Here is a 15538-nt window from a genome sequence, read left to right as displayed (position 1 = left end):
AAACATGATAACATAATAAAAAACATGATTTTTGAGTTATCTCATTTTGGAACCAAACTCTTCACACACACGCACGCGCACGCACACCCACCCACACACACACACATCCACCAAAAGTAAAGAATAGTCTATGCATTGGATTGTTTTAAAAGACATGTCAATAAAATTGTGTGTTGTATTTATTGTATGTTCTCAGAATTGTCTGCTCTTTACAGCTACCTCAAAACAAGACTTTTGAAGTCTCACAGAAAGCCTTGTCAATTCTTTATCTTACACTTTATGACTTGCAATTATCAAAGAAATGAAATGACTAGTAAATTTGTGAAACATCTAATTTGATTTGAATGCGACAAAACATTCACGCGTAACAAAATACGTGATAAAACGCGTTTGCATTTTAAAAATAAAACGAACAAATGAAGCAGTTCTGGAAAAACGGATTGTTTTTCTCACTACAGTCTTCAGTAAAAAAGGACTAACATAATAACATAATTTAAAAAACAATTCAAAACACCATATTTACAACGATTGCAAATGCTACACGCGTTCACCCTCTTTATTCAAGCACTTATGGCAAGCCGAATTAACTTAAATTGTCCCCAGCGTTACTCGTCGTAATCGCATTTTTATTAGTAAGAATTAAATTAGAGAGCTCTATAAACTGAATTATTACTAGTAAGTATGAAATTAGAGAGCTCTGTCTTCTTACTAGTAAAAATTTGAATTAGAGCTCTCTAATTTAATTCTTAAGGCCTTTGCACATACAGTCCGAAATTTTCGTATGCGTTTTTTCGTATTTGGCGATCGTTTGTACGGTGTCTCTGAATTGTTAAAAAAGGCCTCTCAAAATGCTTGCTACGGATGCGAAAAACGCAGAAAATCGAACTCGGTCCGAATTTTTTTATGACGGACGAAAATATCGGAGGCAGTGTGTAAATGTGATTGACACAACGTGAGGTCGTATTTATTTTTTAACGTGGGGAAATTTCGGACGCAAATTTCGGACTCAATGTGCAATGGGCTTTACTAGTAAAAATGCAATTGCGACGAGTAACGCTGGGGAGAATTTAAGCTAATTCGGCTTTCCATAAGAGCTGATCATGTGAAAGAGACGTGAAGATTATTCGCCTTCTGATTGGTCCGTAGACTGAGTGAACTTTGCTCGCGTTCACGTCGGAGAAGTGCGTGCCTGTGTGTACATGACGGTGAAATGCTTACGGGGTGTGTTTTCTTTTCCATTTTTAACCCCCCGATAATCTTCCACCTGGATATCGACCCGCATCCGTGATATTTGAGGAATTTTTGACCCCAGAATCACTTCAGCTCAACGGTCGAGGAAGGAACTATAAGCGTGAGACAGTCGGAAGTGAAGCGGCGCGGCACGGCGCGAGGTCGAATAGACTACCTACAAGAGCTCGCTAAACTTAAACCCACCCGCATGAGAACCACACGGACACGTACACTGACACATCAGCCCAGTCCGGTGGATCCTGGAGAGTATGAGCCGAGATGAGCCAGAGAGACACACTGGTGCATCTGTTTGCTGGAGGGTAAGGAGGTCGTTTCACATATACATGCGTTACAGGTACAGTGTACACAATCAGCTCAAGAATTTGAGTGAAAAGTTGTTTTAAGATCCATTTTCATGGATTTTATAGTATTTAAATGTACATCTTTTGTTTAATGACTTCACAATACACTTATCACCACAATGACATTGTATCCTTACACAACTCCATACATAGCCTACTGTACACACACCAAGAATATAGTCATGTAACGAGCGCGCGCGCACACAAAAAATGTACTCATAATACACACACAGTCATACACAATAACCGTAATACAAAGAAAATACATTCATTTTACACACATACAAAATATAGCCTTACTACATACACACAATGAAGCAATAACACACACACAAGACACCCACCCAAAATATAGCCGTAAGACAATACTCACACAGAGTTATACCCACAACATTGACATTTAAAGCAAAAACTTGTATCCAAAGCTACTGACAGTGCATTCATACTAAACATTTCATCAATACTTGTGTTTCCTGAGAATCAAACCCGTGACCAGTGTTGGGTGTAACTAGTTACTAAGTAATTAGTTACTGTAATTTAATTACTTTCCCCTTTAAAAGTAAAGTAAGGGATTACTCTAATTACTTCTGTAATTTAATTACAGTTACATCTGATGTAATTAAACTAAATACTTGTGTAATATATGTGTGTGCAATAGTGGAATTGACATCAAAATTCAAAGTCTAACTTTAAAATCTGTGCTTTAATGTATAATTCTCACATTTGTAATGCTACTTTATGTAGTTTTATATTATTTATTTGAATGAATTAGAAGAGCCGTTTCATGTCTATCCTTGAATCACTTAACTAATCAAGGTTGATATAGGATATAGAAAGTAATTAGTAATAAGTAATTAAATACTTTTTGGAGAGAGTAATTTGTACAGTAATCTAATTACACTATTGAATATGTAATAGTGTACTAGTAATTAATGAATTTTTCAGAGTAACTTGCCCAACACTGCCCGTGACACAATGTTGTACCAATTGAGTTACAGGAACACACTGTTAATCGCAGCAGATGATTGACATCAGCTTAACACAATCTTCAATTCACTGTGTAATTCATCATTTGTATGAGACCAGACACGTGCTGCTCATTTCTTATGCACTTGCATATAATGTGGTTTGCGGTAAATAATATACACCAGCATTCTGAAAGATGTCACAATCGGCCACGCTGATATTTATATCACAATATGTGTTTAACAAAGAATGTTCACATAAACACTGATTTTAGGATAACATTAAGGGTGTAGCTTTGAATCATGGTTGTGGTTTCGTTGCATTGAGCTGTCGCCCTGTGTGGCACTGGTTCAGCTCCAGTGATTGTTGTCTACGCTCGAAATATCTGCCCTCCGTGCAGTGGTCATAGTGATTAAAATAGAAACACACGCTTTCACACTCAACAACTCATGATTTGTTATGAGGAGAAACTACACATGAATGCAAAAATAGGTGTTTTTCAATATATACTGGATACAAATTGACTCATTTTTTCATGGTTATTATTATTTAAAGATTTACATTAGTAGCACTCATATAAATGTCACTTTATTGTGTTTATTTTTATTTTGCTACTAACTTTATTATCTTTGTCTAATTATTGTTGCATTAAACTTACATGCGTATCTACATTTTTGTTGTTTAAGATGTCATGTTTTATTCAGAAATAACTTTTTATTCTGTGGTTTGTAGTTTTAGGTCAGTTTTTTCCATCAGATCAATGACATCGGGTCATTCTCGGCACGTGAGGGATGGATTGAGTTACTGTGTTTGTTAACCCAGATCTGCAGTCCTAACAACAATTCACCTTTCACATTGGAGTTGAAACCCTGTCGCCCTCATTTACTCTGAATCTGTGTTTGCTCTGAATCTGTGTTTGCTGTTGCAAGTCTCGTGGTGTTCAGATAAGCGTACATGATATAAATCGGGGGTCATGATTTGAGTAAATCTAAAGTTCTAAGAGGAAAGTGAAAAAAAACATGATCGTCTCCTTCAGGAGATTTCCAGGAACTTATATTTACTGTAATACACATCTAATGTAGCCTCATATTTACAAACAAACTAGTAATAATAATCTCATTTTTTTTCAGATGTGGCGGCACGGTGGGCGCAATCCTGACGTGTCCGTTAGAGGTGGTGAAGACGAGGCTTCAGTCTTCGTCCGTGACCTTCTGTATCTCTCAGGTTCATTTGAGTACAGTTAATGGAGCCAGCGTGGCACGTGTAGCCCCTCCGGGACCCGTTCACTGCCTCAGGTACGTAAAACATCATGTGTATCATGCCTGTCACGTACGGGTTTGATCTACCTCTAATTTGGCGAACATCAAACCACCGCCTTTGAGAAAACAGACACTGGGCTGCTGTTCTGTATGTGTTTATGAATTTTAGTGAAGACAGTAATATTTATTCAAGTGTTTTAGTTTGACCGTGTTGCTTCTTAAAGGCAGGGTGTCCGATTTCTCTTAGCCATTGTTGATGTTCAAATCACCAAAACAAACACACCCCTACCCCCATCTTTCGCTTTCGTCAGCGCTCGGCTAATGTCCGTCCTGTGCACCTTACTGCTGATTGGCTACAAGGTTGTTTTGGTACTCAGCCCGACTCAGTTGTCTAAAGCGTAATTCGGAAATCGGTTACCCCGCCTTTAAAGGGGTGCTGCAACGGTGTTTCATGCATTCTGACTTCTTTACAATGTTGAACGTGCTGTCTTCTCATGCTTAACATGGTCAACTTGTCTAAAAATGAGTTGGGCGTAGTACGTAGTATATTTCTGTGCTCGATACACTCCCCCAGCGATCGTACAGGTTTCGGAAAGTTTTTTTCGAACATATAAAACTGTTTCGTAACAATTTTTCTTAGTCCCTTATTGGACAATTCTCCCAGAAAAGCACGCGGCACGCCCATGCGGCAGCAAGGAGAGCAGGAGAAGGAGCATGCGCAGACGTCACTTTCACTTGTGTGCAGGAGAGAGAGAGAGAGGGAGCATACGTTCGCGAAGTTCAGGTGTTTGTTTGTTCACTGCATTTGGGTGATGAATGTTATATAAATGGTGGATATAACGCTGGATTAGAGATCGTTTGAAACTGATATATGGAGCTGTCCCAGCGCTAAAAGATGCGGGACAAGTGAAACTGATGTCTGTGTTTTGTTGGCAATGGGTGCGCACGTGCTTTAGTTCAGCCTACCCCTCCCCCCGCACGTGCCGTATGCTTTCGGAAATAATCGTACAGCTGTATCTATCTTTTATAAATGTGATCAAACTAAAAACTCTTCGAAGATATGGAGTATGCAATACTACTCTATAGGTACTCAAGATTAATATGCGATTGGAAAAAAACGCGTGTGTTAGGGCCGCTTTAATATTTTAAAGCCAAAACCCAGGAATGGAGTCAGGCAGCTAAATTTAGTGAATGTTATGTCTGCGTTGTGTGAGTGTTGGCTGTGTGTTTGTTTTAGCTCGGTGTTCTCTAAACATTCGATGGTTTGTGGTCCTGTAACGTAGGCCTCGTCTTCGCTGCTCTTACGGTTGTTTTTCTGAACATTATGTGCTGTCTTCACCACACCAGTAAAAAGAAATGTAGTTAGAGGGCAAATTATGACTGTTGGTTTGTTCTATAACAGCCGGGTCGTATTATAGATAGCTTATGTAAAAGAAAATCAGCAGGATTGCACAATTTCTATGACTCTATCTCTTACTCTGACTCTTTCTTTCCTGCCTTTCGGTGTGTTTTCTTTATTAAGAATCTCTTCTCAAGCGTTTCCACACCCCCTTACCCGACCAATCGCTGCCTTCACGCTGAAACGTTGAGTTCTGGAGCTTGGCATCAAACTGAAATGTGTTTGTAGCTGGTTTGTCTGACTCAGTGGTTTTATTCTCTCAGGTTATACCGTATATTTCAAGCATTGTTTGTGTTCAGCATAACACACTTTCCAGTGAGGTTGTATTTGTTAACAAACATTTGTAAATGCATTAGCTAACGTGAACGAACAATGATCAATATGGTAGTTTTTCAGCATTTATTAATCTTTACATCTTTGTGTTGTGTATTAACTAATGTTAACAAATACAACTTTCGATTATGAAAAGGTGTTACACTAAACGGTGAAATTAACATGAACTGCGGTGAATGAATGTTGTAGATGTATCATTTGTTGTTTATGTAGATTATGCGTTACAGTAAGGTTGTATTTGTTAACGTATTACTGTTACCAAAAAATGTTATATAGGTTTGAAGTGACGCAACGAAACCTGGTCCTGGTTTCAGTTGGAAGAAACAAACCGCTTTTTTCATTTGATCAAGTCAACATTTCTCTTTTAGCCACTTTAATATCTGTATTTGTCTTTGATTGACAGTTAAATCCCACACCACACCAAAAATCACAACCCATTCTTAATAGAGAGCTTTATTCTCTTTTTTTTTAAGAATGTCTCACAGGAATTTGGATTTCTTTCTTCGAACAAGTCTTTCTGAGGTGTGTCCTGTGACGAGTATAGTTTGTGTACATTAGCGCGTTCATGAATCCACACACCGTATACAGCACACGAAAAGTATTTGGACGTTTTTGAAGTTGAGTTGAACAGTTGTGGCATGTTTTTTAAAGACAAACATATTACTCGGGCAAAATATTTGATGAGAAAAAGTACATCATGTCATAAAGCTGTTCAAACTTGTCATAATAAAGGCGGAAAGCATTGACACGTTTTGTCTGTGATTCATTCGCACTGACAGATGTTGATGTGTTCATCTCTTTTTGTCTCAGGTTCATTCTTGAGAAGGAGGGAGCCCGCTCTTTATTCAGGGGTCTGGGGCCCAATCTAATCGGAGTGGCTCCATCACGGTGAGTGGGCATATACTGACACAACATCTTACTGTATCTAAACAAGTGTGAAGTGAAAACCGATTCAGAGACCAGTGTGACTGATGCAATCCCTGCTCAACTGGAAAAGCTACAAATGCACAGGGTTTGCCATAAGCACACACAGACTGTGGTGTGCTGATCCTTTTGTTTGTTTATTTTCTGTATCGACTGTATTGAGCATACGGTTTACGCCCGATTTACATTACATTTACACTTACATTTATTAATTAGGCAGACGCTTTCATCCAAAGCGACTTACAAGTAGGAGAGCATATAGACATTTTGCTAAACGGTACCATTAGTTTACAAGGCCAGGCTACAAGGAGGATTAAAGCTGGAGTAAACAAAAGAGAGAATGAACAAAAAAAGATATATTTTTTTTATTGGTTAGTCAAATATATGTGATTCACACATACTCTTGTGTGCGGTACGTATGCGGTGCGTAGAGCAACACGTATGCGGTACAGATCCGTCATGCGCCATTGTGCTTACACACACACTACGTTTGTAGCGTGCTAGCGGTCCGCGTCTTCTGTGTGATTCAGTTAACAATGGGTAACAATGGGTATTTCCGATATATGATTAATCGAAACGTAAGTTTTTGAAAAGAACAACAACACAGAAATAAAATTATAAACCTTTTCAGTGCTAAAGACAATAGCTGAAAAGAAAACACTATTAAAATGATATTTTATCTGTTTTGATGTTAGGATGGTACTTCAAAACACTAGATGCTTACGTGAAGTTAGATTAGCCTAGCGTGTTAAAAGAGTTTCAAAATATCTTGCCATCCATTCCAGTGGCCGATGAAACTGCCTCCATGCCTTTTCTTTAGCATTCATGTCTTTATAAAAACAGTCCTGGGGGTCATAAATCACTTTGTATTTCTCTACCTCAATAATTAGCCGCGTGTCATCCATCGCGCTGCCGTCTTGTACTTTCTGGACCACCTGCTTGTCACTATCTGCATAGAAGCACGATCGCTGCACTGATGTACCGCACCGCATCTGCAACGGACGGACCGCACCGCATCCGCGTGCTGTGAATGATGTAATCCGTAAACATGGGCACGTGAAAAAATACGCACTGCACACGTAGTATGTGTGAATCGGCCGTTAGTGTCATCGAGCCATGCAGGGTGCAAATGTGCTAAATTTACCAACTCATACAAAACTGCTACATTCTGCTACATTTACAAACAGATATCTTTTTCTTTCAGTTTTGGCCTTCAGTCTGTGTTTTTGGTTTCAAACTGCATGATTTTGAAAACACAAATTGGTACGAGCCGTGACATCATGCACATGTGTATTATGTGTTTCTTAACATTGCCATCTACTCACTGTTAAAAAACAGAAAAGTACTGCTGCTTTTCTGCCAGGACATTATCCATCAATTTCAGACATTTCCAACGCAACACAGTGCTGTGCAAAAAAAAAGGGGGGAAACAATGAATTCATATTAAAATATAGTACATTATGCACTATTGTTACCAATATTTTACAGTGCTGTCCTGTGTCCTGGCATGCATAAGGGGCGATTCACATTTCGTGTCTAAAACCGCACGGAAAACGCCAGCCGTGCCGCGCCGCTTTCTCTAGTCAAATGACCCGCGGTGCACGTGCAGCGTTCTGTAGAGTGGAACTAGTTCCATCTCGATGCAGTGCCTAGAAAAATGTGTCTATATTTAAAATAACGAACTTGCGCGCGCAAAAGACGCAAAATGCGAATCGCCCCAATACAGCATTTTTTTGTAGTTTTGCGGTTCCTTGTGAAGTAAATGTACCCTGAGATGGCATCTATAGCCCTATTCGGATGGTAAAAAATAAGATTTAAAAAAATAAATCTGCATGGTGATAAAACTCACGCATTCGGACGTACACATAAATCCACGGTGTAGGTGTGAGTTTGTAATCCTGCGAACCCGGAAAATGCGCTTCTCACGTGATCAGTCACATGACAATTCGCACGTATTTAATCCTTATAATGGAATAAAATCGATATTTTGAAATGCCAATATCGAATGTTTTCATGTTTTTGTCTTCTTTCTGTTCTTATCATCTCCCTCTCTGTGTAGTGAAGCCGCGATCCTGATCTGTCTGTGTGTGTGTGTGTGTGTGTGTGTGTGTGTGTGTGTGTTTGTGTTCGCGTGATGCATCTACGCGATCACGTTAACAGCCGAAACTTATTAAACTCTGTATCATGATCTGGTCATCATACAGACACGCATGATATCATTCGAAGCTGTAAAGGGTTTAGATTTATTTGCGTAGACCCACGATAACCACAAAACATTGTGATTTTGTCAAATAAAGAACGGCAAAAGGATGCACGTTCTGCCGTCTGTGAACTGTTTCTCTCTGTTAGCAGAAGCGCATCAGGTGCGCGTGTGATAAGACGTTATGTGAGTCATGTTGTGCTTTTTATGCTGCCATTTACGGTGTTTTTAATGATCAGACACTATAATCCCTGAACCTCCTAAAGAGCAACACTCTACGGTGCTTTTAAGAGGTCAGAACGGACTTACAAAACATATTTTGGATGGACCTGTTATAAACTCACAGATGTGGATTCGGACAGGAATTAAATTACTGCACGACCTTGGTGTTTGTCAAAAAACAGTAGGTAATTCAGCCGGGGATTTTCCCGCGGGTGGTGGGAGAAAAACACAGACATTCTGGATTCGGACGGCAATAAAATCACCATTTTCCCCCGTAAATGGTGAAAATATCTTGCGTCCCTTATGAGAAACAATTACCTTCCGAAAGGCTTATGTCAACAAAAGTGTTTTTACAATCCATTGCAGTGTGTGGGCTGTGAAAACTTTTGAATAATGATGATGCATTTTAGTCATGTTATCAATTGAGCAACAAAGCACGATGGTGTACGACGTTGTACCGTAGTTATTTTGGCCGTTCTCCAGTTTGATAGTTTTCAAATAATATCAGTTTGTACATACTTCAGATTGCATTTATTCTAAGGAGATGGAATGTTTATCTAAAGAAACCCGTGCCTTCCTGGTGGAACATTCCTCCTAACTCAGTCCGGTCAACCACATCTCTCACAACATTCAAAAATGACTTAAAACCCATCTCTTCTGTGAATACTTGACAGATAAATGAAAAAATCCCTCTCTCTTGCTCTCAACAGGTATTGTTCTGGCTTTTGTTGAAACTAGTAACTTGGTTTTAGCACCTATTGTATTATTGCTCCTGTATGACACATAACGCTTTATTGCTCCCTGACCTCTCTGTAAGTCGCTTTGGATAAAAGCGTCTGCTAAATGACTAAATGTAATGTGACGGAAATTACGTTTGTATTGACATCATGAAGAAATATAAACAGTAACGTGTCCCAGAGTTGATATATTACTGTACATTAGCACTCTTTTGAGCATCGCTCGTGTAATGAGACTATAGGAACAATATTAACTGTTGTATAAATCACGAATGTACTCTAAATATATGATATGTGCTTATAGCAGTCACCCTGCTTTTTAGATTTCAAAACCCATAGACAGTAAATGCATCACACATTCTGAAAGATGACCTGATGTAATTCAGTGTGAAAGATCACTGTGTGTAATGTGTGGATTTGTTTTCCAGGCCATTAAAGATGTTCGGATCATTCAACGCCCGTGATTAAACCAGGCCTTGCAATTTTATGCCACACCAGCATATTTGAGGTTTTCCGCAACAGTAAACTCCAAACAAATTAGACACGAACTCTGTAAAGAACATTACATCCCGGAAAATGAAATAAACGAGCAGATAAATGGTTGTTTGTTTGTTCACTCCTTGTTAGAGAAGTTTAAGCATAAGTGTCTGTGTAAACGTGTGTCATGAGGTGTGAATGATGAATCAGTGCTAGTTGAACTTTAAAGGACAGCTTATGTAAACTTGTGTGTGTTAGTAAGATGAGACGTGGGAACCGTGATCAGTTGCTGAGAGTATCAAGGGTGTTTTTCTCATGGTCACCATCTGTTGTTACCAATGCTTTTAGTTCAAGTGATAGTTCAGTAAGGGATAATGTACAGACAGCCGGTTGTTATTGCAGAAATAAGCCCCGACAGCGAAGCGGAGGGTCTTGCATCACACTGAAGGGGTTTATTTCGCTGTAACAGCCGGCTGATTATACATTATCCCGCTTATTACATGGCTACTTGGCACATGAGAAAAAACTGGACATGAAATGTGAATTTGAAATATTTTATTAGCTCATTTTTACCGAATGCAGACCTTCCGAGAGGAAAAGCAGTTTAGTTTCGGTTTTAAAGTAAGAAACGATGTTCAAACGTCACGAACAGGCAATTTGGTTTAACCATTTGTAAAAATAATGTCTAGTGATAGACCGATATATTACCGTGGCGATATATCGGCTGATATTTTGAAGTTTTTAATTAACGGCATCGGCCGATATATTTTTACAAATGGACAATTTTTTGGGGGGCCGCCATACAGCACATTAGCATTTTATTCTTGAAAATGCCACTAAGATGTAAAGCTGGTATTTTTGCCACTTAGTAATGTAATATGACCATAGTAAAATGGGTCGTATAAGGTGGATGAGATACAAAATTTGTATGGTAAGTATCAATAATATATTTAAATTGCTATATTTTATTCATATTAGGCCATGTTTAGCTGCCCAGAATTAATTCAATGTCATGTGTGGACCTTTTCATGTGTTCAAGTGTGTTACTAACTAGGCACGATACAATAATTGTTCATTTAGTTTCACCAATTTTCTGTATGCCTCTCATTTACTCATTGAATTGCATTTGTGTTATATCGGCGGCCAATCGGCCACAGTCCTTTTTTAATATCGGCATCGGCCATTAAAAACCCATATCGGTCGACCACTAATAATGTCATATATGTGATTAAAAATTGTTATTTAATTTGTCAAATAAAAACTGTCAAAATGATTTGCTGCATCCGGTTACCGTGTGTTATTAGTTTTGAGAGGTTGTTATCTGGGAATAACGAACCTGCAAATGTCGCAACTGGCCAATCAGAATCGAGCAGTCCAACGAGCCGTGTAATAACACAAAATAACAACTGTGTTGTACTCACCAGCGTTATTTATTTTGTTTGTCTCCTGTTTTGTTTACAGGGCTATTTACTTCGCTGCATATTCCACCTCAAAGGAGAGACTGAACGGTGTGTTTAAGGCCGACTCCACACAGCTGCACATGGCATCAGCTGGGATCGCAGGTAATTCTTTATATATTTGATCCAGCTAACTACATCATGCTTTCTGGCTTCAAATGGGCTCGAATAGATATTGCACAACATGGAAACCCCTCCAACTCATATGAATTAAATCGTAAAGAAAATGTCCTCAAAGTACTAAACCGCTTTCACTTTCTGTACAATTCTTTACCAGTAAATGTCATTGGAGGATGTCAAAGGATTGTGTGCGTAAGTGTGTTGTGTTAATAATGGTTGGGTGTTACCTGTCATCTGATCTTTTAACTGAAGAGAGGATTTTGTGTAACATGCGTGTATGTGCCTGTGATAAGTCTCCATAGCAGGCACACAAGCACGTCTTTGTATTTCTTAAGAATTATGGAATTGTACAAGCGCTATTTCTCACAACTCTTTGGACAGACACTTGTCAGATGTTCATTGTTGTCTGCATTTGAAGCTTTTAATTTGATTTGGTTTCTCTTTTTGGAACACTCCTTTTAAGGGATAATTCAACCCCAGAAATGAACATTCTTTCATCATTTACTCACCCTGTTGTTATTTCAAATCTGTTTGACTTTCTTTCTTCTGCAAAACACAAAAGAAGATATTTTGAAGAATGTTGGTAAACAAAAAACATTGGTCCCCATTCACTTCTACTGTATGGACACAAAACCAATGCAAGTGAATATTCTTCAAAATATCTTTTGTGTTTTGCAGAAGAAAGAAAGTCATGCAGGTTTGAAATGACAAGAGGGCGAGTAAATGATGAAAGAATTTTCATTTTGGGGTGAACTATCCCTTTAAAGTCCCAATGGGAGCACTGCCACCTAGTAGGGATGTAACGATTCACTTAGCTCACGATGCGATGCGGTTCACGATTCTGATCTCACGATGCGATTTATTCACGATTTACTCACGATTTATTTTGAAAAAATGAGTTGAAACAAATTAGAAATGAACAACGTCCCTTGCATTATTTCTTAAATGCTTCACGTTTCTTTGTATGATAAAATAATGTTTTATTTCAAATAACAAAACTTTCTTTGTATGATAAAATAATGTTTTATTTCAAATAACAAAACTTTCTTTGTATGATAAAATAATGTTTTATTTCAAATAACAAAACTAAACTGCAATTTTATAACAAATTAATAATAGAAAAAGTCTCTTTAATATAAACAAACTAATACTGTCTGTGCTTTTCTTGGATTTTTTTGCATTTAAGAAATATCAGCATCCACGTTTAGGTTTGCAGTGAATATAGCGGCCCCTGCTGTTCAAAAAATGTATTGCGATTCAGTTCACGCCTCAACCGATTTGAATCGTCGCTCATTATAACCGATTTTCAACCGGCTTGGTGAATCGTTACATCCCTACCACCTAGTGGACTTTTTTCGAGAATATAAGTCTCTCATGATGTTATTTCTCTGTATGTCTAATCTGTCCTCTTCTCCTCCAATCAGGATTTACAGCCATCACAGCAACCAATCCAATTTGGGTGATTAAGACTCGGCTACAACTGGATGCCAGGTAAATGCCAACACGCACGTAAAGAAGCATTGTTTAGCGCTATCCTGTAAATGCCCCCATGTGCTGTTTTTAGTTTGAGCAAAGATCTAGTTTTACAAATTGTCCTCTGCGTCTGTTTTAAAAGTTATACCGATTAAAGTCTAGCCCTAAATTTCTTTATTTTTCTTTGTTGTAGGTACTGTAGTTTGAAGGAACAGGTTTAATATTGTCACTTTTGTAAACGTACTTAATGCGTGTTGTTTTGTGCAGGAAACGCGGGGAGCGTCGCATGAGCACGTTTGAATGCATACGACGCGTGTATCAAACTGATGGCCTGCGAGGGTTTTACCGCGGTATGTCGGCGTCCTACGCAGGAATCTCAGAGACTGTGATTCACTTCGTGGTGTATGAAGCCCTCAAACGACGTCTGGTAAAGACCAAACCAGCAACACACATGGACGGAGAGCAGGACTCAAAAGATGCATCAGACTTTGTGGGAATGATGTTGGCAGCCGCCACGTCTAAGACGTGCGCCACCTCTATAGCCTATCCACACGGTGAGGCTGCATGACAATAATATATACAGTATAATCGATTGAATTTTGATTTTAAAAACTGTGTTTGAGCATTTTGCATGTTTGTTCTGCAGAAGTAATCCGTACCCGGCTAAGAGAAGAGGGCAACAAGTACCGCTCGTTTTTCCAGAGTGTCAGTCTGGTGTTTCGAGAGGAAGGTTATCGCGCTCTTTACAGAGGACTCACAACGCACCTGATCAGACAGATCCCAAATACAGCCATCATGATGAGCACATATGAACTTGTCGTGTACTTGCTTGATGGCTGAACATCCCTCACCCGTGACCTGGGAATCCATAGTCTAATGTGATGTCATTCCCATTTTGTCAGGTGGTGTGTGAAAGACAAAACAAGACAGCAGACAGAGAGCAATGCCAAAACCCAGTGTGGTCTGAAGTTTCTCATAAGAAAACACACCGATATTAAATGCTTTTTCATTTTCTTGCATTCTCCCTCACTCTCTCTCTCTCTCTGTCTCTTTTCCATTTATTGTTTAATATTATGCTGCTTCTAACATGCATTGCCTTAATGTGTACCGTTAAAACCCAGATAGTTCAAGGTGTTCTTATGTTTACTGAACGTTGAGAGTTTTTACGGTGATCAAAGCTTCAAGTTCTGAGCTGGAAGGGAATTGGAGGGGGTCCAAACTGAGCCTCATTTCCTGTTTTGGCAACCAGCCAATCAGAATGCACTTGCAAGGTCATGCAATGCCAGACCAGAAATATCCTGAATCCTACATATATCTGCTTCTGTAGATGTTGAACAGTATGTTTTACAGGTACTTGAACACTGTGCACACACACGTACTTGAACCTTATTTGCAAGAAAAGACGTTTGTAAAACACTGTAAAAGTGAGGTGGAGTTCTTATCGGTGTATCATAATTGTACGTTTATGCATTCTCAGCCTCGATATGTGTGTGTGTGTGTGTGTGTGTGTGTGTGTGTGTGCGTGCGTGCGTGCGTGCGCGCGCGTGCGTGTGTGTGTGTGTGTGTGTCTACTGGATGGCCATATACATTTGTTAGCATAAAAATGTAATAAATGTTTTTTCCAGCAGGAAAAATTCTACTGAGAAGATGGTAATAATTAAAATATTTAAAAATAGATTTATAAATGCATTATCCAGGAAGGTTGTTGCACATAGTAAATTTGGATTTTGGAGGACATGTTGTGTCCCCATCACAAGCACACGTGGCACGTGTTTTATTCAGTTCACACAGAGACAGGCTCTTATCTAAGTCTGATGAATCATGTTGTTTGTTTGGTTTTGGGTGCATTTAGTGTTATGCTCTCACTCTTTAATGCCTTTATGATTTTTCAACAACCCAATGTTTGTTTGTTTTTTTGTTTACAGTCAGTTTGTCACTTTTCATATCATGTGAACAATTGTTTGTCTGGAAAGAATAAACTAAACTAAATTAAAAGCAAAAAGGACAAGTAAGCTTTTTTTATGCAACACATTAAGATGTAATGCATCTTTGCACGGTTTTAGTGCAGAGTTGAAATGCTACAATAGTTTTAATATGACCTATTAAGGCAAGTGTGACAGTAATCCAAATACATTTTTAAACACAACATTGATGTCATAAAGCTAATAAATGTACTTTATACTAATATACTGATAGTATTTGGCTATTTTTAGGGCTGTGTTTGTTAACATTAGTTAATGCGTTAGTTAACGTGACCTGTCATACTTAAATAGCATATACATCATATGTTAATTTTAACATTTAGTAATACATATTTATAATCCAAACTTGTGATTGTTAAAATAAGTTAATACACAGGAACCAACATGAACAATTTGG

General features: G+C 38.6%; 1 protein-coding gene across 1 annotated transcript; it reads left to right on the top strand.

Annotated features, from left to right (window-relative positions):
* Positions 1-1157: 1157 nt before the first annotated feature.
* On the top strand, positions 1158-15177 carry slc25a36b (solute carrier family 25 member 36b). Its single transcript, XM_057351269.1, has 7 exons — positions 1158-1550; positions 3689-3853; positions 6360-6437; positions 11571-11671; positions 13111-13177; positions 13427-13713; positions 13806-15177. Exons 1-7 carry the CDS (start codon positions 1510-1512, stop codon positions 13997-13999), a joined length of 933 nt encoding a protein of 310 aa, XP_057207252.1. The 5' UTR covers positions 1158-1509; the 3' UTR covers positions 14000-15177.
* The last annotated feature ends 361 nt before the right edge of the window (positions 15178-15538 follow it).

The sequence above is a fragment of the Triplophysa rosa genome, linkage group LG14 (assembly GCF_024868665.1).
Source record: "Triplophysa rosa linkage group LG14, Trosa_1v2, whole genome shotgun sequence".
NCBI classification, from domain to species: domain Eukaryota; kingdom Metazoa; phylum Chordata; class Actinopteri; order Cypriniformes; family Nemacheilidae; genus Triplophysa; species Triplophysa rosa.
The sequence above is the reverse complement of the archived record's forward strand: the minus strand, read 5'-3'. Positions and strand labels throughout refer to the sequence as shown.

Coding starts and splice junctions, on each gene's coding strand:
- slc25a36b (XM_057351269.1), top strand. CDS start 1,510: ATGAGCCAGAGAGACACACTGGTGCATCTGTTTGCTGGAGG. Junction 3,854..6,359: donor GGACCCGTTCACTGCCTCAG/GTACGTAAAACA, acceptor TTTTTGTCTCAG/GTTCATTCTTGAGAAGGAGG. Junction 6,438..11,570: donor ATCGGAGTGGCTCCATCACG/GTGAGTGGGCAT, acceptor TTTTGTTTACAG/GGCTATTTACTTCGCTGCAT.